General features: G+C 40.2%; 1 protein-coding gene across 2 annotated transcripts; it reads left to right on the top strand.

The window, feature by feature from the left end:
- Nucleotides 1-2,270: 2,270 nt before the first annotated feature.
- DSCC1 (DNA replication and sister chromatid cohesion 1) lies at nucleotides 2,271-23,444 on the top strand. Of its 2 annotated transcripts, XM_057737591.1 has the most exons (9): nucleotides 2,271-2,759; nucleotides 5,196-5,364; nucleotides 7,682-7,816; nucleotides 10,275-10,365; nucleotides 12,506-12,644; nucleotides 13,094-13,146; nucleotides 13,364-13,518; nucleotides 16,293-16,441; nucleotides 21,606-23,444. In XM_057737591.1, exons 1-9 carry the CDS (start codon nucleotides 2,581-2,583, stop codon nucleotides 21,712-21,714), a joined length of 1,179 nt encoding a protein of 392 aa, XP_057593574.1. In that variant the 5' UTR covers nucleotides 2,271-2,580; the 3' UTR covers nucleotides 21,715-23,444. The 2 variants fall into 2 exon arrangements, with proteins under 2 accessions (XP_057593574.1, XP_057593575.1); XM_057737592.1 differs by lacking the exon at nucleotides 16,293-16,441.
- The last annotated feature ends 184 nt before the right edge of the window (nucleotides 23,445-23,628 follow it).

Here is a 23,628-nt window from a genome sequence, read left to right as displayed (position 1 = left end):
TATCCTTGGGAAGGTCCCACAGGGTCCTGCTCAGCTTCAGTCTCATTCACAGGCACCCTTGTAATTACCACATATGTGCATTTAAAATCTTTGTCTTTCAGTGCATGGCCAAACCTTTTTTTTCAAACTCCAAGTTTCTAGACCCAACTTGAAGGCATGTGCTCATGTGTATATTCTTATAGCAACTCAGTCTCCATGTATCAAAACCAGAAATCTCATCTCACTCCAAACCTATTCCTACCCTTCCTACAATATGTTGTAAAAGAGGGGATGCAGTTCTCTTGCAGGAATCTAGAATTCATTCTCCATCCTTTTCCCACCCTTTCTCTCCGTGTCTAATCAAGTAGCTACTGTTGTCCACTCCATCTCAAAAACTGTCTCAAACCCAGCCACCCTCATCATTTATTTAAGATCTTACTAGTCTCCTAAACTTGTCTCCCTTCAAACTGTGCCACAGATTCTTTCCTTCTCCCTCCCTTCTTCACTTATGTATGATTTATTACCTGTCCATTTAAATTATTTGTCTGTATGTCAGGTTTTGTAATACTGAGGGAAAATATTTTAAATGTATTTGGTTATACATGTTTAATGCATGTACATGCTCTCAGTGTTACAATTGATAGGTAAAGAAAAACTAGAAATCCTTTTGCAGTCCCTCTGCATTCCCCTCCTTAGAGGTAACCATTGTCATGATGCATTCATTTATTCATTCATTCAATTGTTCAACAAAGATATATGAAAATCCATTATGTTCTGGGCACTCTGCTTAATGATGACTGAAAACATATCCTAGTGAAGTTTATATAGCTTATGCTCTCAGAAAAAAAAAAAAAAAAACCCAGAAAAAACCCAACTGAACAAAACACATTAAGGAATCACACAAATGTAAAATTACAATTTACTTAAAATCTAGGAATAAGAAGTACCTGTTGCCATGAGATATATATTTGACAGAGTTCACCTGATCAGGGAGGTCAGAGAAAGATTTCTCAGAAGTGACCATTGACCCAGAGTCAAATGATCTAATGCAGTAGCCACTAGTCACCTGTGTTTATTTAAATTAACTAAATTAATAAAATTTAAAATTCAGTTCCTTATTTACATTATCCACATTCCAAGTAGTCAGAAGCCACCAGTGGCTAGTAGCTACCAAATTGGACTGTGCAGATATAGAACATTTTCAGCATCTTCAGGAAGTTCTCTCAGGCAGTGCTCGCAAGAAGATGAACAGGTGTTAAGCAGGAAAAGAAGGAAGAGAAGAACATGCCAGGCTAACAGAGGCCCAAACGGTGGGAGGCATCATGGTGAAAGATCTCATTGGAAGCCCCTGTACCTCTTGCTAGGAGGAAGCCTTCAAAAGAGGGAAGCTGTAGCAGATGAGGCAGGATATAGACCTTTCAAATCGCCAGAGCGAAAAAAATCAAACAAGATCAATGCAATGAAAGACCGTGAAACAAAATAAGAAGCAACAAAACCAAAATTGCTCAATAAACAGGGGGAAAAAAAAGATGGCAGAGAGGCAGTCAAATATCTTAGATCTAAAGTTGCATACCGTGTACCTGAGCTTGTGCAGATCTGCTGGAGGAAAAACGCTACATTCAGCACAGCCTAACATCTAGGCTTAGTAGAAGGTCTTGTCTTGATGTATTAAGAAGACACCTCAGAAAGTCAAGGGAGCACTTTACACACCTTGTAGTGGTGAGTTTGTTTCCCCAGGACACTGCAGGGTCTTGCCAGCCGCAGAAAAGTTCTTTCCTCTTGACACGGGGTCTGAGCCCCTCACCTGCTACTCAGCACAGACTAGGTACTCAATGAATGGATGGATCTAATCCGAGTCTTAGACTCCCAGATATAATGAGTGGTCCCCAGACCCAAAGAAGTGAGATGCCCTGTCCTATTCTACCAGGCCTTCACCTCCGGTCCAAGGTGTTTGCACAAACCCAGAGGGATGTTTTTAGAGCCGTAGTAGACTAAAGGCTAGAAATCAGACTTTACTACCTCCCGGCTGTGCCACCTGGGGCAAAGAGCTTGCTTCGTCATTTGCAAAACGGAAAATAAATGGGCCCACTTGCCAGGGCTGTGGGGAAGGATTCGTGACATCATGCATGCAAAGTGCTTACAGCAGGGCGGGCCCTTGGCTGAAGACGCGACTGTTCTGAAGGCGTGGAAATGGCACTGGCGCGAAACGCGGCGCGGAGGCGGGCAGCGGAAGGGGTGGGAGCAGGTTTCACGTGGCGCCCTGCGGGGTCGCGTTTCCGCTGCCGCCGAGGCCGCCCCGCGGAGGCCGGGCTTGCTTCCAGCCACCGAGGCTCGGCCTGGGGCAACCCGGCTGTCCTCCGCCGGGCGCCGCGAACCCCCGGGACGCTTTCGGGCCCTCGCGGGGACGCCCCCGCGGCGCGCTCCGCCCCGGAAACACGCCCCCAGCCGCCTAGGCGCGCTTTTGAAACAGGCTGTTCCATCTCTGGTGTGTTTCGCAGGGTCGCGGCCGCCCCGGGGAGCTGGATTTTCTTGCCTTAAACCTGCGGCTCCTCGCGCGCGGCGGGATCCCCCTCCGCCCCCCGCCCCGACCCCGGCGCAAGGATGAGCAGGACCCGCGACGAGGTGGACGCGACGCTGCAGATCGCCAAGCTGAACGCGGCCGAGCTGCTGCCCACCGTGCACTGCCTGGGCTTCGGCCCCGGGGCCAGCGCCGCCGCCGGCGACTTCTGCCTGCTCGAGCTGGAGCCCGCGCTCTGCCAGCAGGTGGAGGCGGGGCACAGGTGAGCCGGGGCCGGGGGTCTGCCGCCTCCAGTCTCGGGCCCGCCACCTGATTTCCCTGCGGGGAAACACAGGATGGGGAAGCTGGGGCCAGAGAGGTGCATGGATTTGACCAGGGCCCTCACAGCAGGCCGGTGGCCTGATCCCCCAGCAGGCTGCCTTCTCCCGAGGAGTCAGCGCCACTACCAGTCCAGCTGGACTGATGGGACCGATCTTGCAGGCCTCTGTTAGCGGGAACAAGGTAGGAAATAGAGCCTCGGGGAAGTTTTGGAGATGTTAACCGTGAGGCCAGGCACAGCAGAGAACACTTTGCCATTCTACCTTAAGGTCCCGTGGTAATATGGGGCTTTACATGGTAAATAATGGTACCCAACGTTTATAGAGTTCGTCCTGCCTTCTACTTATATTTATTTTACGCAGGCAGTAGATAGGACTTTGAGGGAATACGTTTAAAGCTGTTTTTACAGACTTGTTAATTGTGAAAGGACCGCAAAAAACGGACTTGCTTGGGGTCACTCAGTGGGGATCTGGAGCTGTTTCTAATTCTAGGTCAGCTAAACATTCGCTGCAAGATCATGGGTTAAAAAAAACATAGAGGAAAAGTCCATTCTCTCAACTTTGTGCAGTCCCTGGAAATGAGGAGTTAGGGGCTCTGGTTTAATTTTGTTCTGCACTGGTGTTCCTCCAACACCTTTTATTTAGTGTAGTTTTTTATTAGGTATAGCTTGTTCTCTGGTAGGCTTTTTAAAATTGAATCCTTTAGGCTTTCACTTTTCCTACTTTATTCATCTAACCATATTGTAGTTAACAGGCCAGTCTTCAGATGCTAGCAATAAAGTATCTTTAAGGGAACTGAAGGAGAATGTCTCTCATGGGTTTTCATCCCAGCTGAGCCGGCAGGAATTTGAGAAACACTTCAAATACGAGGTTCTCCTTTGTCCAGTTATAGTTAGTCTAGCTGGCAAAAGCCAGAATGAAAACATGTATTTTAAATTTTTTTTTTTTTTTTTTTTTTTTGCAGAGGAGGGGAATAGTTTTAAACAAAATACAGTATTTGAAAGCAGGGATAGTGCAATGTGGAAATAAATGTTAAGAGTAGTTGCTTGGAACTACTAAACATTGTTACCCGAAGCTTTAAAAAACCTTTTATTTTCACTTAAGGATTAGTTTAAAAAAATTTTCAGTCTTCTATTTCAGGTTTTTTATTATTTATTTAAAAGAAGAGAATTGTGTACAGGATGGTTAAATACTTTATAGACAAGGAGAACTACTAGAATCAACTCCTTTTTTGTCATCTCCATTATCTTTTTTAAAAAATTATTTATTTACTTTATTTTCGGCTGCATTGGGTCTTTGTTGCTGCCCACTGACTTTCTCTAGCTGTGGTGAGCAGGGGCTACTCTTCGTTGTGATGCGCAGGCTTCTCATTGTGATGGCTTCTCTTGTTGCAGAGTACAGGCTCTAGGCTCACAGGCTTCAGTAGGTGCAGTGCGTGGGCTCAGTAGTTGTGGCTCATGGGCTCTAGAGCACAGGCCTAGTAGTTGTGGTGCACAGGCTTAGTTGCTCCACGGCATGTGGGATCTTCCCAGAGCAGGAATTGAATCCATGTCCCCTGCATTGGCAGGTGGATTCTTAACCACTGTGCCACCAGGGAAGACTTCCATTATCTTCATCATTTGTTTTTCTTGTTCCACCTCCTTGCTTTTATCCTTCCCCTCTTCCTTCTTCTTGCTTTTTTCCACCTGTGACCCTTTGTCAGAGACATCATTTAGTCTAGTTTGTAAACATACCACTTTCATGTTTTTCATTCAGCATTACAGCCTTCTTTTCTCCAGGTCCCACTTTCTTTGCAGCCTAGGTCATGATTAGGCCAGGGTGTGCTCCTTTGATTGTTAGGGAATACTCAGGCCAAAACAAGAAGGACCACTCTTGGGTGGGTACCAGCACCAGCAGCATGGTCATCATCTGGGAGCTTATTAGTAATGCAGAATCCCAGGTCCCATCCCAGACACTGCATCCTGATTTGCTTTTTAACAAGGTTCCCTAACATGCCTACTCATAAGTGTGAGAAGTATTGCTTCAGCAATTTTAGAAAATTGTGCCATCTTGACTGAGCTTCTGGATGCTCTTCCCAGCAGTTTGCACAAAGACGCTGCGTGGTAACATTTGGCCTTTGGGCCTCTTTGGATCTTTTTGGCCCGTGTGGAGTTATTTTTCCTTAGTGAGGCCACCTGGTGCCCCACTGAGTCTCAGTTGGCCCAGTCTTTGATCTGCGGAGCCCATCATTGTGGGAGGGCTGTGTGAGAAGAGGGGCCAGACACAGCCTTAAGACTTAGCTTTAAATTCTAGAAGCCTAGAGGGTTTTGGAACTGTTTATAATGAAGATGTCCATTGGTGTCTCAATAAACCCTGTATTTTCTTTCCCCACTTTCCTACAGTCTTGTGATTCGTGGTGATAAGGATGAACAGGCCGTTGTATGCAGTAAAGACAAAACGTATGACCTGAAAATAGCAGACACTTCCAATATGTTGCTTTTTATTCCTGGTTGTAAAACTCCAGACCAGCTCAAGATGGAAGAAACACACTGTAATATTATTCACACTGAGGTACTGTTTTGTTTCCTGATTTATATTAGAATGACAACACATGTGCTGATCTTGCCTTTAAAAACTTAAGGTGTGACGTGTACAATCGCAGAGAATCTGGAAATTTCTCAGCATTATTTTTGTTTGTTTGGAGTCCTGTAAAGTTGTCTTTATTTTCCCAATCAGAGTCTTAAGTCCTAGATAAGCTGACCATTTTCTGTAATAGACAGAAGTTGCTATTAGGTGACTCATTCTTTTTTTTTTTAAGAACTTTTATTGAGATACAGTTGACATACAATAAACTGCATGTATTTAAAGTGTACAATTTGATATTTTTTTTCTTATTAGTAATGTATATATGGCAGTCCCAATTCACTCCCCCGCAACCCTCCCCACTTTCCCCACTTAGGTGACTCATTCTTATTTTCAGTAAGTTTTGCTGTGGATAGGTTTTGAAAGGAGACTCCCTAAGCCATAACTAGTGTATTAGATGAGGTAGAGAATGAAGAAATCTGTTTTTGAGAGAAGTGGTTTTCTCACCTTTGAAGTTGGTTTAGTTCATTACTGTTCATAGCCTTGTATAACAAATTTTTAATTATTTTGGCGACTACTACTAGCAGATACCAAGCAAAAGGCTCCATCCTGGCTAGACTGTTACCACGTATACAATCAAAGCACAGCCCTTAATTCTATTAGAATAACGTTAGGCCAGCTACTTCCTAAAAATAGAATTGGAATCGAAATAATAGAAAATACTGGGACATTTCAGTGATTCATATGATGTTGCTAGAATGGAAGAACTGCAAGTAAATATTGTATTTTGTTTTTTGTAGGGTTATGTCTTTCATTGTAATTTAACTAGAAATATTGACCGTACATCCTTTTGGAAAAGGTGTTATTTTTCTCATCCTGTACCTGTTTTGTAGGTGTTTTGGGTGAGGGTTTAACAGCATCTGTGAGTATCTTTGAGCTCTTATGGGAATTCTGTGTTCTGAGACTGAGTAAAACTTAATAAAGGTCTACTAACCAAGGTTTTTTAATCTGTGGTTGCACTTCAGGGGCCTAAAAAGTCTGGGTAAGGAATGCACATGAGCGAAACAGGCTGGCGTTGATAAATAGTAGTAGATACCCAGTCTCAGGAGTTATAGGGAATGGGTGGATCTATGGCAGATTGGAGCATACGAGCCGCTAATAGATATGTGGGCACTTCTTGGTCTCGTGGGAAAGCAGGCCCAGCATTGCCAGATCTTCTGATTTCTTTTGTCCAAGTGAAGCTTAAAATTTAGATTTTTAGGGGGCAGAATTTTCTTATTTTTCAATGTTGGCAGCTAATTAAAACTTTATATTAAACCTCCCTTTTTCCCCAACACAAAAGCACACACTAACATCTGTGCATTGGATACAGCCAAGAGGCTGCCCATTCGTGAACTGTGGATGACATCAATCTTTCTGTTTTGGTCTTTAAGCTTTTCTTAGATTCAGCAGCATCTCCATCAGTCTCTGGGCCTTATCTTGTCAAGCAAGGCTTCTACTAGATTTAGAGTGGATGCATCCCCTGACCTTCCATGTTAGAGTTAGAAGGTACCTCAGAGACAATCCATTTCAGCCTTTTCCCCTTCTTTCATGTGTAACAGTTATTGAGGACCTACTAAGTGTTAGACATTGGGCAAGTCGTGGAGATATAGAGAGGGATCAGAAATATTTATCCATCACTTAGCTACTATCACCTGGATTTCTTTGAGTGATAAGCCTCTCACTGTTTCTCAAGTCCAGTAAGGAATTAGTTGTAATTCTAAGTAGTGGGAATTTCTTGCATTGGACTTATCTTTCAAGACAAGTTCATTTCCTTCTTCCTTAATGTCTTAATTTTGGCATCATGAGCAGCACAGAACAAGGGTACCCCCCTTCCCTTTATCATGTATTCATTATTGTGATAATGTCTCCGCTTCTTTATTTTCTGTTTTATAGCCTAAATATATTTTCTGTTGTTTCTGCCTGGTTTGCAGAATTGTTACCATCCTGGTCATTCTTTTCTGGGCATACTTTTTTTTTTTTCTGGGCATACTCTTAAGTTTCCAGAGTATACTTGAGATATAGAAGCTCAGTTATCCAGTCTCACTGTGTTGGCAGTGTCTTCTTAACTGGGGTCTGAAAAGATGTTTTCTGAAAATACCCATTCATCTACTTGAGATGGCTGGATGCGGGCTTTCTCAACAGAAAACAGAATACCTTGGCTCCCTTTTCTTCTTATGGAGGGCAGATGGGTTGGATGAAATTTTATATGAAGTTTTCTTTTAGAATGGCCTCTAAAACACTACAATGTATTTGTAATTTCTAGATCTTTGGTTTTTCTAATAATTACTGGGAATTAAGAAGATGTAGACCTAAATTAAAGAAGCTAAAGAAACTTTTGATGGAAAATACCTATGAAGGACCTGACAGTCAAAAAGAAAAGGATTCAAATCACTCAAAAGTAAGACTATTATTTTCATTTCTTTATTTCGAATTTAAAAAATAGAGCTATAACTTAATGGTGACATTTTCTTTTTTTTTTTTACATTCTTTTAAAAATTTACATTATGAAAATTTCAAACATACCCCAAAACAGAAAGACCCCCATATATTCATCACTCTGTTGAACATTTATCAATATTTTGTCAATCTCATTTCTTCATTCCCCCCTGCTGCCTTCCACCTTTTATCCCCCCTTTTACTGGAGTACTTTAAAGCAAGTCCAAGATGGTGACATTTATATAGCTGAAAGTTTCTCATGTTCCTGAAATAATACTTTTTTAGAGATTAAAAATTTTTATTTAATTAAAAATTATAATTGGGGCTTTTGAGAAAACCCATTGTGAAAATGGAAAGTGTTTTTATTCTAATGTCAGAATTGACTAACTCTTGGAAGTATGGAAAAATACTTATAAACAAAGTAAAAAAATTTTTAAGTTTTAAATGTAACTCGAAGTGATAGAACTCCACTGGTATTCTGAAGACCATATTTGTATTAGAAGTTTGATAGACTGAATTTTTTTCTTTGTAACAGCTTTATTGAGATATAATTCATATACCAAGCAATTCACTCATTTTAAAGTGGATAATTCAGTGGTTTTAGTACATTCACAGAGTTGTGCAATCATCACCACGATGAAGTTTATAATATTTTCATCACCCTCCAAAGAAACCCTGTACCCTTTAGCTCTAACCTTCCAATCCTACCTTTCCCTTCTTCCCTCTCCCACCTCAGCCCTAGGCAGCCACTATTGATTTGCCTCTTGTGGACCTTTTATATGAATAGAATCAATAAGTGGCCTTTTCTGATAGGCTTCTTTGATTTAGCATGATGTTTTCACGGTTTATATTTGTGTTGTAGCATGCATCAGTAGTTCATTCCTTTTTCTTACTGAATAATACCCCATTTTATGGATATACCATATTTTATTCATCCAGTTCATCAGTTGATGAGCATCTGGGTAGCTTCTACTTTTTATTATTATTGATTATTTGCTTATTATGAATAACACTGCTGTGAACATTCATGTACAGGTTTCTAGTGAACCTATATTTTTATTTCTCTTGGTATCTACCTAAGAGTGGAATTGACAGATCATGTGGTAACTCTATATAACCTTTTGAGGAACTGCCAGACTGTTTTTCAAAGTGGCTGCATGTTTTACATTTCGGTTGGTTGAGGGTTCCAGTTTCTAGACAACAGTTGTTACTGTCTGTCTTTTCTTTGTCCATCCTAATGGATTTGAAGTGGTAGCATTGTGGTTATGATGTGCATTTTCCTAGTGACTAATGATGTTGACCATCTTTTTCTGTGCTTGTTGATTTTGTATCTTTGGAGAATATCTATACATAAACTCCTTTGCCCAATTTTTAATTGGGTTATTTGTTTTTTTATTACTAAATTGTAGGAGAGCTCTTTATATAGAGAGTTCTATATGTACAAGTTCCTTGTCAGCTATATGATATGCAAATATTTTCTCCTGTTTTGTGGGTTGTCTTTTCACTTTCTTGATTTTTTTTTTTTAATTGTATAAATGAAGAGAACATAAAATTTACATCTTAGGACTTCCCTGGTGGTCCACTGCTACGACTCCACACTTCCACTGTAGGGGGCCTGGGTTTGATTCCTGGTCAGGGAAGTTCCACACGCCACATGGCATGGCCAAAAAAAAAATCCCCCAAAACAAAAAAACTTAGGGACTTCCCTGGTGGTGTAGTGGTTAAGACTCCGCGATTCCAATGCAGGGAGCTTGGGTTCGATCCCTGGTTGGGGAATAAGATCCCACAAGCTGCGTGGTGTGGCCAAAAGATAAAGGAAAAAAAAATTACTGTTTTAACTGTTTTTACCTGTATAGTTCTGTGGCATTACATACACTCACATCGTTCTACAACCATCACCACAGTCCATCTACAGAAAATGTTCATCTTCACCAGCTGAAACTGTGTATCCATTAAACGCTAACTCCCAGTTTCTCCAGCCTCTTGCTCTCTGGCAGCCACTATTCTAACAATATTTTCTGTCCCTGTGAATTTGCCTATGCCAAATCTCCCATGTAAGTGGAATCTTACCACATTTGTCCTTTTGTGTTGATGATGTTTTGAAGTACAAAAATTTTCATTTTGATGAAATTCACATTATGTCTTTATCTTCTGTGCTGGTGTTTTTGGTATCATATCTAAAATCATTGCCAAAACCAACATCACAGAGATTTGCCCTATGTTTTCTTCTAAGATATCCACTGATTTTGTATAGTCATCATTACACATTAACAAAAGAAATTAAGCTAGGGTACCTATAAATATTACCTTAATCTATCCTATGTGTTTATTTCCCAAAATTCAATAAGTTAAAAAAAAAAAAGTTCATAAAGTTCTTTGCCCTTAAAACGTGTTTTGTTTTGTTTTTTTTCTTGTTTCAGTATACAACTGAAGATTTGCTTGATCAAATTCAGGCAAGTAAGGAAGAAATAATGGCCCAATTACAAGTTCTAAATGCCTGTGACATTGGAGGTAGCATGACTTACTGTTATTAATAATGATGAAATTGGGCATCATATAAAAGAGTTTTGGGGTGTCTTCAACTGTTTATTGCTGTTGCATGCTATTTATTTACTCTTCTCTTGGGCTCACAGATGATATTTGTAGTTTTGGGTGTGGGGTAGAGACTACATGTGATCACCTTTACACAAGGAGGTCAGTCTCTGACCAGTGATTTATCCACTCCTTATAGGCCTTTTTTTTTGGACTAAGTGGTAATAGAAGAACCATATTCGATCAGGAAAGGTCTTAGATATCATGTAGTCTAATCCCTTCATTGTTTCTAATAAGTGAGGAAACTAAGGCCTAGGAAAGAAATGGACCTGTCCAGGGTCCCATGTTGAGTTAGTCGCAGGATAAGGCATAAAACCCAGGTACTTGAACTCCTGGTTCAGAATTAACTTATTGTATTTCCAAATTGCTTGGAAGATCTGTTTCTTTTTGTGATAACTCAACATACTTTTGAATATGTTGTAAGTAGTTTATATAATAAAATTGTGTAAAAGTTGTAGTGGTGTGTGTCAGTCTCAGAGGTTGGTGGAGAAGCCCAGTAGTATCTTCTTTAGTGTTTTGAGTTTCTTCTGGTCTGGAGTGGTGGAGTGGGAGTTTTATTTTTATTCCCCCCTCCTCCCCTCCCCCCAGCATCTGGGCCTGCAGTAATACTTGAGTAGATGTTTGTGTGCATTTTTCAGCCCTCTTAAGCTTGCCCAGAGAAGCAGGAAGGAGGAAATGGCATGGTTTGGTGGATGCACTCTTCAGTTTGCTCACAATCTTCCAAGCAAGATTAGTTTTTGTGAGACCGTAATGCAAACGTGGCAAATTCTGCTGAGTAAAACAGCTACACATGACTTTTAGAACTAGCTGGAAGCACTTAGCTCTTTGTTGTGGTTCCTTGAGACACATTTGGTCCTAAGCATCGGAAATAAAGTTTTTAATTGTGGATGCCTGCTGCTAAGTACTATGGTATAGGAGTATTGTGACTGGTAAGATTAAAACAAAAACAAAAACAAAAAAACATGGATTTAACGCAGCCTTCTGCATTATTTACTTATTGCATGGGAATGGATAACATTTTGGTGTGTGTGTCTGGGGTGGGTGCATAGATTTTTTTCCCCTAGTTTTCTTTTTCAGTTTTGCATCACACATTCCATTTTTTAACATTGCCTTTGTTTTTTCAGAATAAGAATAGGAACATTCTGCCTTGGAAATGGTGGGTGTGCACTTGATTTGTTTCTCCAAGGGTGGTGGCAGTGACTTTGGTTAGGTGGCATTTCATAATCTTTCACAGGAATAGGAAGTGTACCTTGATGCCCAGCCTTTATTTTGCCACTGGTCCACATTGTACCTCGGAGTCTGTTATCTCTCGAGTGAGGTAGACTTTTTTTATAAGCATGAGAACACCTCTCCAGGACAGCCGATGTGAGGGTTGTAACCATGGCAGTGCCCCCCAGCAGAGTTCACCGTGTGGGATATCCGACCTATGACCTTCACCTCATGTGTATGATGTTCTAATGAAATGACTGTACCAGCTACAGGTTTCCACATTTCCATTTAGAATGACAAAATTATTGTGAGATAATTGAGTATTAAAGCACTTGGGAAAAAAAAATCAAAATAAGTCACATGAAAAGTCCTCTTTAAAAACTACCTGGGGACTTCCCTGGTGGCTCAGTGGTTAAGAATCCGCCTGCCAATGCAGGGGACATGGGTTCGATCCCTGGTCCTGGAAGATTCCACAAGCCACGAAGCAACTAAGCCCGTGCACCACAACAAGAGAAGCCCCCTGCAGTGAGAAGCCCATGCACCACAACAAAGAGTAGCCCCCGCTCTCCACAACTAGAGAAAGCCCTTGCATAGCAACAAAGACCCAACGCAGCCGAAAAATAAATAAATAGATAATTAATTAAATAAATAATTTAAAAAACAAAACAATTTGTAGTGATTGGGAGAAAAGCATAAACAGAAGCATTGTTGGTAAAGAATTATAAAGAAAGCTAAGACTTCTCGTGTCTCTTTTTTGCAGTGGGCAAGAGTGTGCTCTGCTTTATCAATCTGTCAGCCGATTCATTTGTTTAAAATGTCCTTTGGTAAATATAACTTTTGGAATTTCTAGGTTATTGGAGGATTCTTGAATTTGATTACGAGATGAAACTTCTGAATCACATAACTCAGCTTGTGGATTCTGAATCTTGGTCTTTTAGTAAGGTTCCCTTGAACACATGCCTTCAGGAACTTGGACCATTGGAGCCAGAGTAAGTATTTTATTCACTGTCCTTCCAGATTTCCTTAAGGGGAAGAAAATTATTTTCCAGGGTAGGAGTAAACCCAGGGCATGGACTATTTGTATTTTACTAACTTATAGAAATTTAAAAAATATACAACTAAGAAGGACTGGGAATTTTGGTCACTGGGGTGAATCAATGTGTATCTTTTTTTTCTGCCATAAAAAAATATAAAGGAATAATTATATTTAAGCTTTTATAGTAATAAGTATGTGCTCACATAATTTGTGCAAAAATAGCATGGGGCCTGGCATATAGTAGCTTTCCAGTATATTTTAATTAGTTTCTAATGTAAAGTTTTAGAATCAAAATCCTTTGGTATTTCCAATTTATATCTTAGTTTCTAGTTAGCAATGGTGTTTAAAAAATAATGCATCCATATGTGAAAACTTTTCAAATGAGTGTTTAAAATTTTTCAGGGAAATGATCGAACACTGTCTTAACTGTTATGGAAAGAAATATGTAGAGGAAGGTAAGATTGGGAAAGTATTTTAATGTGTATTTTAACAGTTGTGTGCTACAATTGGTGTGCCTTTTTCAAGTGTCTTCCTGTTAAAAATAAGAACTCTATGGGGTGATGGGAGATGAGTTGTGTATAATTGCTAATGTGAAATTGCATTGAGGAAAAGGAAACAGAAGTATAATCAATTGTCAGAAGCCAGTGTGAAACTCTGATACCTTTTCCTTAGGTGAAGTTTATTTTGAGTTGAGTGCAGATAAAATATGCAGAGCTACAGCACAAATGCTACTTCAGAATGCCATGAAATTCAACCTCGCCGAGTTTCAAGAAGTATGGCAACAGAGTGTTCCTGAAGGAATGATAACTAGGCTTGATCAGCTTAAGGTAAGGTGGCGATGGTGATTACCTCTGTAACTCAGCAGGTTGCTAGGTGAAACGAAGCCTGCATTGGAACTGAATTTGGAGCCGATTTATTTTTCTAGCTGCCCATTAGGAGTGTGCTGTACATTCAATCCATCACAAAAATCCTTTAAAAAAAAACAACAAAAAACTCCACTTTATTGAAGTATAGTTTACATATCACGGTTCACCATTTTGAAAAGGATTTGTAGTAAATTTAGTGAGTTACGAGCCACCACAATCTAGTTTTAGAACATTTGTCACCTCAGATCACTCAGGCCCATTTACAGTTAATCCTGTTTCCTACCTGGTGTATCTCATTTTGATCCTTTTCTCTCCATTTCCATCAGCATCGTCTTAGCTGAAACTATCATGTTTGTTTAGCTCTCAATAGCAATAGCATCCCTAAGTGGTCCTTCCATACTGTTAACTGCCCATCTCTAATCCATTTTCTGCAGTGCTACTAGAACGATCTTTTAAAAATGCCAGTTGGATTAGATGAACATCTTGCCTAAATCATTTTAATGGTTTCCCATTGCATTTAAGATATAAAATCTTTAGAGTTGGGTTTTTTTTAAAAAAATTTTATTTATTTATTTATTTATTGGCTGCCTTGGGTCTTCCTTGCTGCACACGGGCTTTCTCTAGTTGTGGCCAGTGGGGGCTACTCTTCGTTGTGGTGTGCAGGCTTCTCATTGCAGTGACTTCTCTTGTGGCAGAGCAGGGCTCTAGGTGTGCAGGCTTCAGTAGTTGTCGCACACGGGCTCAGTAGTTGTGGCTCTTGGGCTCTAGAGCACAGGCTCAGTAGTTGAGGTACATGGGCTTAGATGCTCCGTGGCATGTGCAATCTTCCCAGCCCAGGGATCAAACCTGTGTCCCTTGCATTGGCAGGCGGATTCTTAACCACTGCGCCACCAGGGAAGCCCTTAAAATCTAGAGTTTTATAATACAATATAAAATACATAAAATCTTGGTCTACAAGGCCCTTCACATTGTCTCCTGTAGCTTCATCTCTTGCTACTTTCTCTCCTGCCCACTGCATACCAGCCTTCTTTCAGATTTTTAAGATCATCAAGCTCTTTCCTACCTTAGGACTTGCACACAAAGCCTTTTGTTCTGGAATAAACTTCTCCCCAGTTTCGCCTGGCCACCTCCTACTCATCTTTGCGTCACTTCATCAAGGAGGCCTTCCTTCATTCTAAAAAAATACTGCCTGTTTTATTCTCCATCACATCCTGAATTTTTCCTTTATGGCATGCATCACTTAGCTTTGGAAAAATGTTTCATTCTGTGGTTCCTCATTTTCCACGTTGATAGAATTTTGTTCACTGTTGCTTCCCAGTATATAGCATATTGCCTGGCATGTAGTGTATGCTCAGTAAGAATTTGTTAAGTTAGTGAAAGCATTTGCTTAGTATGTATGGAGTTCCTTTTGTATCTAGGCACTATGCTAGATGCTTAGGAGAAGACATCACACAGGGTGACATCTAGGTCCTCGGCCTAGGAACCGGCAATGGGGGTGCACATTACATGTATATCTCTTCTGACAATGCAGAACAATCTGTACATGGGAAAATCTGTACCACGCACAAGACGTCACAGGAGCAAATAAAGGGGCTTATCCATCTGACGGGTCAATCAGGGATGATTTTCTGGAGGAATGAATGTTTTAGTTGCCGAGTTTGAAAGGCATATTACTTCCATATTACTCTAGATGGAAGGGCAGAGACAAGGATCCAGGAGAGTATGTTCCAAGGTATGGAGGGATAAAAATTGGGACCCATAGTAGAGATGCATGACTGGAGAGTTGGTGAAGGACACTATGGACCATGCTAAGGAATTTCAACTCTATCTAGAAAGCTCTTTGGGGCCATTGAGTGGCATCAGTTAGAAGCGCTACCTGTTTTGTGCTTTTGGAAAGAATGCTATGACAGTAATGAGGATGGATGGATGGAAGGTTGGCTAGATTATGAGAAAGGAGAACTGTCCAGGTTTTCAACACTTTACTCCTAACTGAGAGAGTACTGGCCAAAGAAATAGGTGATGGGGAAAGGATAGAGAAATGTTGAGGCCTTAGAATCTGTAAGATTTGGTGACCACTTAGGTGTGGGGTTTGAATAACAGAATCAAGGATGATACCCTGGTTTCCTAGGATTAGTGGGATGAGAACAGGTTTGGATGACAACACGATGAGTGCATATATAGGTTTGGATATAGAGGTCTGGTGCTTGGAAGACGGATTTGAGTTGAAGATACAAATATTACAGTCATTAGCAAGTAAGTAAGTGGTGGTTGAAGTCACGGGTTTAGAGGAGGTTACCCAGGACAGTGACGGCAAAACAAATAGAGGGATGGGGTAGGGGCGCAGGGAACTGCAACATCAAGCAAGGAGAAAAATAATGAGATGGTGATGCAGGCTTAAAGAGGAAGGAGTGATCAACACTAACAGAATAAATGGGGCCAGCGAGATGAATCCAAGAAACCACTGGATTTGGTAATGACAGGTCATCAGTGACCTTTAGAACTAGAGTCATCACAATAAACTGGTGGTAGTAAAAGCCAGATTACAGAAGGGAAAGTAAGTCACTGCTTAGAGGAGCTCTTTTTATGAAAAAGGCTATTGTAAGTTTCTGGATAGTTAAGTTTCATGTGGCTGACGTTTTAAATACCTTGGGCTAAGCTAAATGTAAGGTAAAAGAATGAGTCATTTTTAAACATTAGACCATTACTTGAACTGCCCTTTTTCTAATTTCTTACAGGGTTTAGCCTTGGTGGATAGACACTCAAGACCAGAAATCATATTTTTGCTGAAAGTAGATGATTTACCTGAGGATAATCAGGAACGTTTTAATAGTCTGTTCTCTCTGAGGGAGAAGTGGACAGAAGAAGATATTGCTCCATATATTCAGTAAGTAATTTCTTACAAATGGATTTTGACTGTTGTTGTTCTTATGGTGAGTGGCATAGGGTTTTAGATTTTTCTTTTTTGGTTGAGATAGATATATATATATATTTTATCTTTATTGTAGTATAATAGCGTTACACTGTTGTGCCAGTTTCTGCTGTACCACAAAGCGAATCAGCTGTATTTATATATATCCCCATATCCCCTCCCTCTTCAGCCTCCCTCCCGAGCATCTCTCCCACTCTCCCTATCCCACCCCTCTAGGTTACCAGCAATCATCGAGTTGATCTCTCTGTGTTAGGCAGTTGCTTTTCCCACCAGCTATCTATTTTACATTTGGTAGTATATAAATATCAATACTACTCTTTCACTTTGTTCCAGCTTCTCCTTCCCCATGTCCCTGCTTCTCCTTCCCCATGTCCCCATGTCCTCAAGTCTGTTCTCAACCTCTGCATCTTTATTCTTCCTCTACCACTGAGTTCGTCAATACCATTTTTTTAGATTCCACATATATGTGTTAGCATATGGTATTTGTTCTTCTCTTTCTGACTGCACTCTCTATGACAGACTCTAGGTCTGTCCACCTCACTATAAATACAATTTCATTCCTTTTTATGGCTGAGTAATATTCCATTGTATATATGTGCCACACCTTCTTTATGTATTCATCTGTCGATCACATTTAGGTTGCTTCCATGTCCTGACTATTGTAAATAATGCTGCAGTGAACATTATGGTACATGTATCTTTATGAATTATGGTTATTCTCTGGGTATATACCCAGTAGTGGGATTGCAGGGTCATATGGTAGTTCTGTTTGTAGTTTTTTAAGGAACCTGCATACTGTTTTCTATAGTGGCTATATCAATTTACATTCCCACCAACAGTGCAGGATGATTCCGTTTTCTCCACAGTCTCTCCAGCATTTATTGTTCCTAGATTTTTTTGATGATGGCCAATCTGACTGGTGTGAGATGATACCTCATTGTAGTTTTGATTTGCATTTCTCTAGTGATGAGTGATGTTGAGCATCTTTTCATGTGTTTGTTGGCCATCTGTATGTCTTCTTTGGAGAAATGTCTATTTAGATCTTCCACCCACTTTTGGATTGGGTTCGCTGTTTTTTTGATATTGAGCTGTATGAGCTGCTTATATATTTTGGAGATTAATCGTTTGTCAGTTGCTTCACTGGGAAATATTTTCTCCCACTCTGAGGGTTGTCTTTTCATCATATTTATGGTTGCCTTTGCTGTGCAAAAACTTTTAAGTTTCATTAGGTCCCATTTGTTTATTTTTGTTTTTATTTCCTTACTCTAAGAGGTGGGTCAAGAAAGATCTTGCTGTCATATATGTCATAGAGTGTTCTGCCTATGTTTTCCTCTAAGAGTTTTATAGTGTCTGGCCTTACATTTAGGCCTTTAATCCATTTTGAGTTTATTTTTGTGTATGGTGTTTGGGAATGTTCTAAATTCATTCTTTTACAAATAGCTGTCCACTTTCCCCAGCACCACTTATTGAAGAGGCTGTCTTTTCTCCACTGTATATTCTTGCCTCCTTTGTCAAAGATAAGTTGACCACATGTACGTGGGTTTATCTCTGGGCTTTCTATCCTGTCTCAGGATTTTAGATTATTACAACTTTTTTTTTTCTCCTGAGTATTCCCTGAAGACACTGCTTCCTTCCAGACTTTCTTGAGTGGTGGCTGTCTTCTCTATCATTCTCCACAACTACTGATCCAGGAGGTAGGGGATGTGTCATCTGTATTCCTTACTTCTACTTCTAGAATCACTTCTTTGCTCTTCTTGCAAACTGGAGCTCTTAGAGGCACAGTCGACTATATAGTCGACTTGACCCTCCTATGACTCTAAGGCAAGCACTCCTCTTTCATGGCTACCTTCTTTCTTTTCTGCTGCCTTACTTTAATATTTTGGTAGAAGCCAGACTGCAGAAGTCCAAGTTAGCCCTGAAGTCACTGCTTGCAGGACCAACCTCAAATCCACTAACAAACACTACCACTTCTCACTGTGTCTTACACCTCTTGGGGCCTCTCTCTTCTCTTTCCTCAGCTTGGTTTCCAGGATCAGTCTTTCTCTTATTGTACACAGTCTACTCCTTGGACCTTATCTCTGTGTCTCGTCATAACTTGATGGCAAAAATCTACAAAGATTAAACCCAATTTTCTTCTTATTCAGTTGCTCTGGTGCAAATTTCAGTTGTACCAGGGCAACTGAAATTTCCTGGAGAAAAATAACACAATGGGGCTTGCCAGTCTCACTTAAGAACTTAAGTGATGGGACTAAGTGTGAGAGAGTAGCCCTGATATATATACACTACCAACTGTAAAATAGATAGCCAGTGGAAAGCTGCTGCATAGCACAGGGAGGTCATCTCAATGCTTGGTGACGACCTTGAGGGGTAGGATAGGGAGGGTGAGAGGGAGGCTCAAGAGGGAGGGGATGTGGGGATGTATGTATACATATAGCTGATTCACTTTGTTGTATAGCAGAAACTAACACAACATTGTAAAGCAATTATACTTCAATAAAGATCTGGGGAAAAAAAGAAAATATTATTTGTTAATAATAATGTAATTTTATACCCGTTTTATATTGTCAAATGTTAAGGCAATCCTAAAACTACTCTAACTACTCTTTGATTTTTTGGTTTAGCATATATATATACATATATATATGTAATTAGGACTTGGTCTAATTTTTAAAACTATCTTTCTATAATAATCAATAAAAGTATAAGATTTTAAAAAGATATCTCTATATAGTCCCTCTGGTTTTACTGAATTAAATATACATCTTATCAGTAATATCCTAGTTTATATTTAGCTTATTAAAATGCTTACTTCAAAAAAAAAAAACTTAAGTTACTAGCAGGGTCCCTGGCAAGGCACCATTTTCTACCACTGGAACTTCATGTACATCTTCTTTTCTCTTTTCATAGCAGCAATACATCCTGTTTCCTCTTCATCCTCAGCTTATGACCTGTTTCTTTTTTTTTTTAATATAAATTTATTTATTTACTTTTTGGCTGTGTTGGGTCTTTGTTGCTGCACAAAGGCTTTCTCTAGTTGTAGCAAGTGGAGGCTACTCTGTTTGTTGCGGTGCGCAGGCTTCTCAGTGCGGTAGCTTCTCTTGTTGCAGAGCATGGGCTCTAGGCGTGTGGGCTTCAGTAGCTGCAGCATGTGGACTCAGTAGTTGTGGTGCACGGGCTTAGTTGCTCCGAGGCCTGTAGGATCTTCCTGGACCTGGGATTGAACTCATGTCCCCCGCATTGGCAGGTGATTCTTAACTACTGTGCCACTAAGGAAGTCCCTATGACCTTGTTTATTAAGAAAACAGAAGCAGACAAGAAAAGACAAGAACTACCTTCTTTCCCTCGGCCCAATCTGCCAGCCTCCTGTGTGTGCACACGCTTGCTCTGCCGTCTCTCCTGTGTGATACATGAACTGCCCTTGCTCTTGGGGCCAACCCTCCTTCTGCACTAGATCCATCCCCTCTGGCCTTGTTAAAGGATCCTCTAGTTGTCCCTTCCCCTATTGTGTTATCACTTTCTCCCTACAGTCGGGATTATTCCCAGCAACACATGTTATTCTATAATACTGTTCATCTTAAAAGACAATAACAGTCTACGGAACCCCATGTCCTCTGCTCTCCTTCACAAGAAAGCTCCCTTTAAGTTTGTATACTCACTCTCTGCTTCTTTGTCTCCCATTCTTTCCTTAACCCAATGACAGGTCCTTAACCCAATGGCATCTATCGTTCTACATTCAGTGGTCAATTGTCTGTCCTTGTTTACCTGGCCTCTTAATACTATTTGACATAGAGGACCAGTTCCTACTTGAAACACACCAGCCTTCTTCCTTCTCCCCCAAAGCAGCTTCTTTTCCATCTCTTGCTAATGTCTCCTTGTTTTCCCAGTCTTTAAAATGTCAGAGTGCTCTAGCATTCTATTCTCAGCTATCTTCTCTTCATTTTATAGTTTTTCTTTTGGTGCTCTCATGTAAGCCCAGTGACTTCCTAATTTTATCTTCGTACTTGACCTTCTTTCTGAGCTCTGGATCCTTATATCTAGCTACCTAATCTAAATTTCCACTTGGATATCTAATAGGAATTTCAAACCTAACATGCTCATAATTGAACTCTTGATTCCTGCTGTCCTAACCCCATCAAACCTATCTCAGCTACCAGAAGTGCCATTAATCCAGTTATTCAAGCAAAAAGTTTAGAAATCATCCTTGTCTTTTTTTTTCTCTTGCGTCCTGGTTCAAACTGTGAGCAAATCCTGACAGATCATCTCATACCTGCCTCTGAATTGGTCTCCCTATTTCTGTTTTTGCTCCCTTCTCCTCTGCCCCCTTTTAAAGTTTTGGAAAATTTTAAATATTCAAAAGTAATAGTAAAATTTAAGGAACGCTCCATGTACTCACAACCTAACTTCGATAATCATCAACTCTTTGCTTCCGTTATTTAAAACTTAGATCACATTAAGCTTTTTCATGAAATAAAACCCTCCACTGGCTTCCCATTATGTGTACAATTAAATTACAACTCCCTCTCATGTTCTTCAAGGCCCTGCGTGACCTTGCCCTTGCTCCCTTCTCCAGCTCAGGGCCTCCTTTATCTTCCCTCCCCTCATGATGTGCCAATCCAACTCTTCTCTTCTTTGAGGTACAGAAGAGGAAGGTAAAGTTCAGGTAGGGTAGGTAGCCTAGACAAGCTCACACAGGTAGCCTGGTATCCAGGTTCTCTGAGTCTAGACCCTGCTGTATCACATTGCTTATATGTCTAATTTGGAGCCTGTGTGATATAATGGAAGAAACACAGACTTTGAAGACATAACAAAGCTGGCTGCAAAATTTGGCTCTGTCCTTTACCACCTGAACCTCAGTTTCCTCATATCTGACATGGGATTAAATAATATATTACTCATACTCTTACCGTGAAGGTTGGAGATAGTACATACGTGTAATGTACCTAGTTCAGTTATGGCTTAGAAATCTCTCCCTACCCTATCTCTCCCACAAACACACATCCTATGTTTGTTGGAAAGATGGATTTAGGGGAGAGAGATATAAATAACTAGTGCTGTGAATATTGTGTAATGTTCCTTAGAATATTTATGATGTTCATTAATTTTTTTATTGTTCCCACAGAGATTTGTGTGGAGAGAAGCAAACCATTGGTGCATTACTCACTAAATATTCTCGATCTTCGATACAAAATGGTGTTAAAGTTTATAACTCAAGAAGACCCGTTTCTTAAAAAGAACAACAGTCTTTTCTTTGGGACTGAAGTTGCTTTGTAAAGTTGCTGGTTATATGAGAAAGCTTTTTTTTTTTAATGTATTTGTATTCCAGACTTTTAAAAACCCAGTTCTTTTTCTCCTCATGTTAAACATTTTAAAACTACTGCTCTTCTCTTTTCTTAAATGTCATAGGGTATTTTATATCTTTCAGGTTATATTAATGTTATGTACACAGTGTAAACAAGGATAAAAGAAAGTGTTATTTCCTATTTAATATATGTCAGTAGTCTATATGGGTTTATTTATAGAAAAGAGTTTTGCTGTTTTTATATTTAAGATTGCATTTCTTTCATTAGGATTTGATTCTAATCATTAAAAAATTTAAAAGTTTTTGGAGAACTAAATAGTAATAGCTTCCTAAAAGAGACTTATTTATTCATTTAAATGTCATTTATTAAGTGAGTGCCCCTCTACTTTTTACCTTTCACCAAAACAGGAAGTCACATGATGCTATCGGTTACCTAAATTAGCTGTATTGATGAAATTGGCTTGACAGTTGGGGTTCCTGTTCACCTGGCTGATGTCGATATGATTTCAGAGAGACAGCAATAAGCGGTCCTAAAGAGAGATCTTAATTCCCTACCCAGGAATTGAGCCTGGGTAGCCTGGATGAAAAACCAGGAATCCTAGCTGCTAGACCACCAGAACCTAGAGGCTAGAAGCAAAGTTCCCCTGGCTCTTGCCCTGTTTGAAAGCAAGCATATTTTTAGGAGGCAAAACCTGTGAAAACAGGTACAGAGTTTATTATTAGAGACACAGCATAATAAGTGGGAGAGCACATAGAGAAACAGTTTAAGACAGATGCAAGGCAGAAATACATACCTGGAGAGAAAGGTTGTGGGCATCCTCCCTAATGAGGCAGAGCGCAGTAAAGAGGTGATTTAAATCACTTATGTAAGACAGTTCTTCCTGTCTTTGTTTACCTGTGACTAATTATCTTGTTTCTTTTCTCACATCTGAGCTGTTCTAGGACACTCCCTAGCATGCATGTGCAACTTTCTGCTAAGATGGATTCCACTGCAGAGGCGTGTGGGGGCATGTCCACACTTATTACGGGGTGGTGCCCCCTCCCTTTTTGACCTCCAAGGAGCCTTTCTGTGCCTGTGTAGTCTGGGAATTTTGCTTGACCTCAGTTTCCTCCTTATCTCTTTATTCCAGTAGAGCTCAGCTCTGCCACTGGCTTTGTCCTTGGAGGGGCAGGAGAACAAAGCTTCAGTTTTACTGCACTTGACAGACACCACCTGTCCAGCCCAGGGGCCCATCTTCCTCCTACCTCAGATATGCACTTGGGGATGAAAGTTTGTGTACTCCCTCTCTGCTTGTCTCCCATTCTTTCCTTAACCCAGTGACCTTGCTTTAACCCAACTGCATCCATCTCCCTAAATATTCTCCATTTTCCATGCAAAAAGGTGTTAAAATGTTTATAAGTCTAAAAGACCCATTTCAATACTAATCCTACATGAGGAATGCTAACAGTAGTTTATAACCCTATAATAAAGGTAATACTTAAAAACTACAAGTAATTTCTGGCTGGTTTTGGAATGCTTGATAAAGTTTCTTTACATCTTTATTTTCCTAGTGCGTTTTCGTTTAGACCAAAGTTCAAATTAATTTTAACTTAGCTAATGAACTTGTGGGCAGGACAGTTGGAAGCGGTAGGCCAAGGTTAATCTGGTCCAAAGTTAAAAAAAAGTTAATGGATAAAACACAATTAACCAAGATTTAACTGTTATTGGAATTTACAACTGTTTTATTCTCATGCATATGAAGTGCAAATACGATGGCTTCAAAATACTTCTCCGGGTGTCTAAATAAATTCTTCTGCATCTATATAATCCACTTATTTTTTTCAATAAACACTGAGGCAGCAG

Source organism: Hippopotamus amphibius, chromosome 5, assembly GCF_030028045.1.
Source record: "Hippopotamus amphibius kiboko isolate mHipAmp2 chromosome 5, mHipAmp2.hap2, whole genome shotgun sequence".
Classification (NCBI taxonomy): Eukaryota; Metazoa; Chordata; class Mammalia; order Artiodactyla; family Hippopotamidae; genus Hippopotamus; species Hippopotamus amphibius.
The sequence above is the reverse complement of the archived record's forward strand: the minus strand, read 5'-3'. Positions and strand labels throughout refer to the sequence as shown.

What these genes read in the sequence shown, in the direction of transcription:
- DSCC1 (XM_057737591.1), top strand. Translation starts at nt 2,581, where the DNA reads ATGAGCAGGACCCGCGACGAGGTGGACGCGACGCTGCAGATCGCCAAG. An exon ending in CAGGTGGAGGCGGGGCACAG is followed by an intron (nt 2,760 to 5,195) that starts GTGAGCCGGGGC and finishes ACTTTCCTACAG; the next exon opens with TCTTGTGATTCGTGGTGATA. An exon ending in AAAGAAATATGTAGAGGAAG is followed by an intron (nt 13,147 to 13,363) that starts GTAAGATTGGGA and finishes CCTTTTCCTTAG; the next exon opens with GTGAAGTTTATTTTGAGTTG.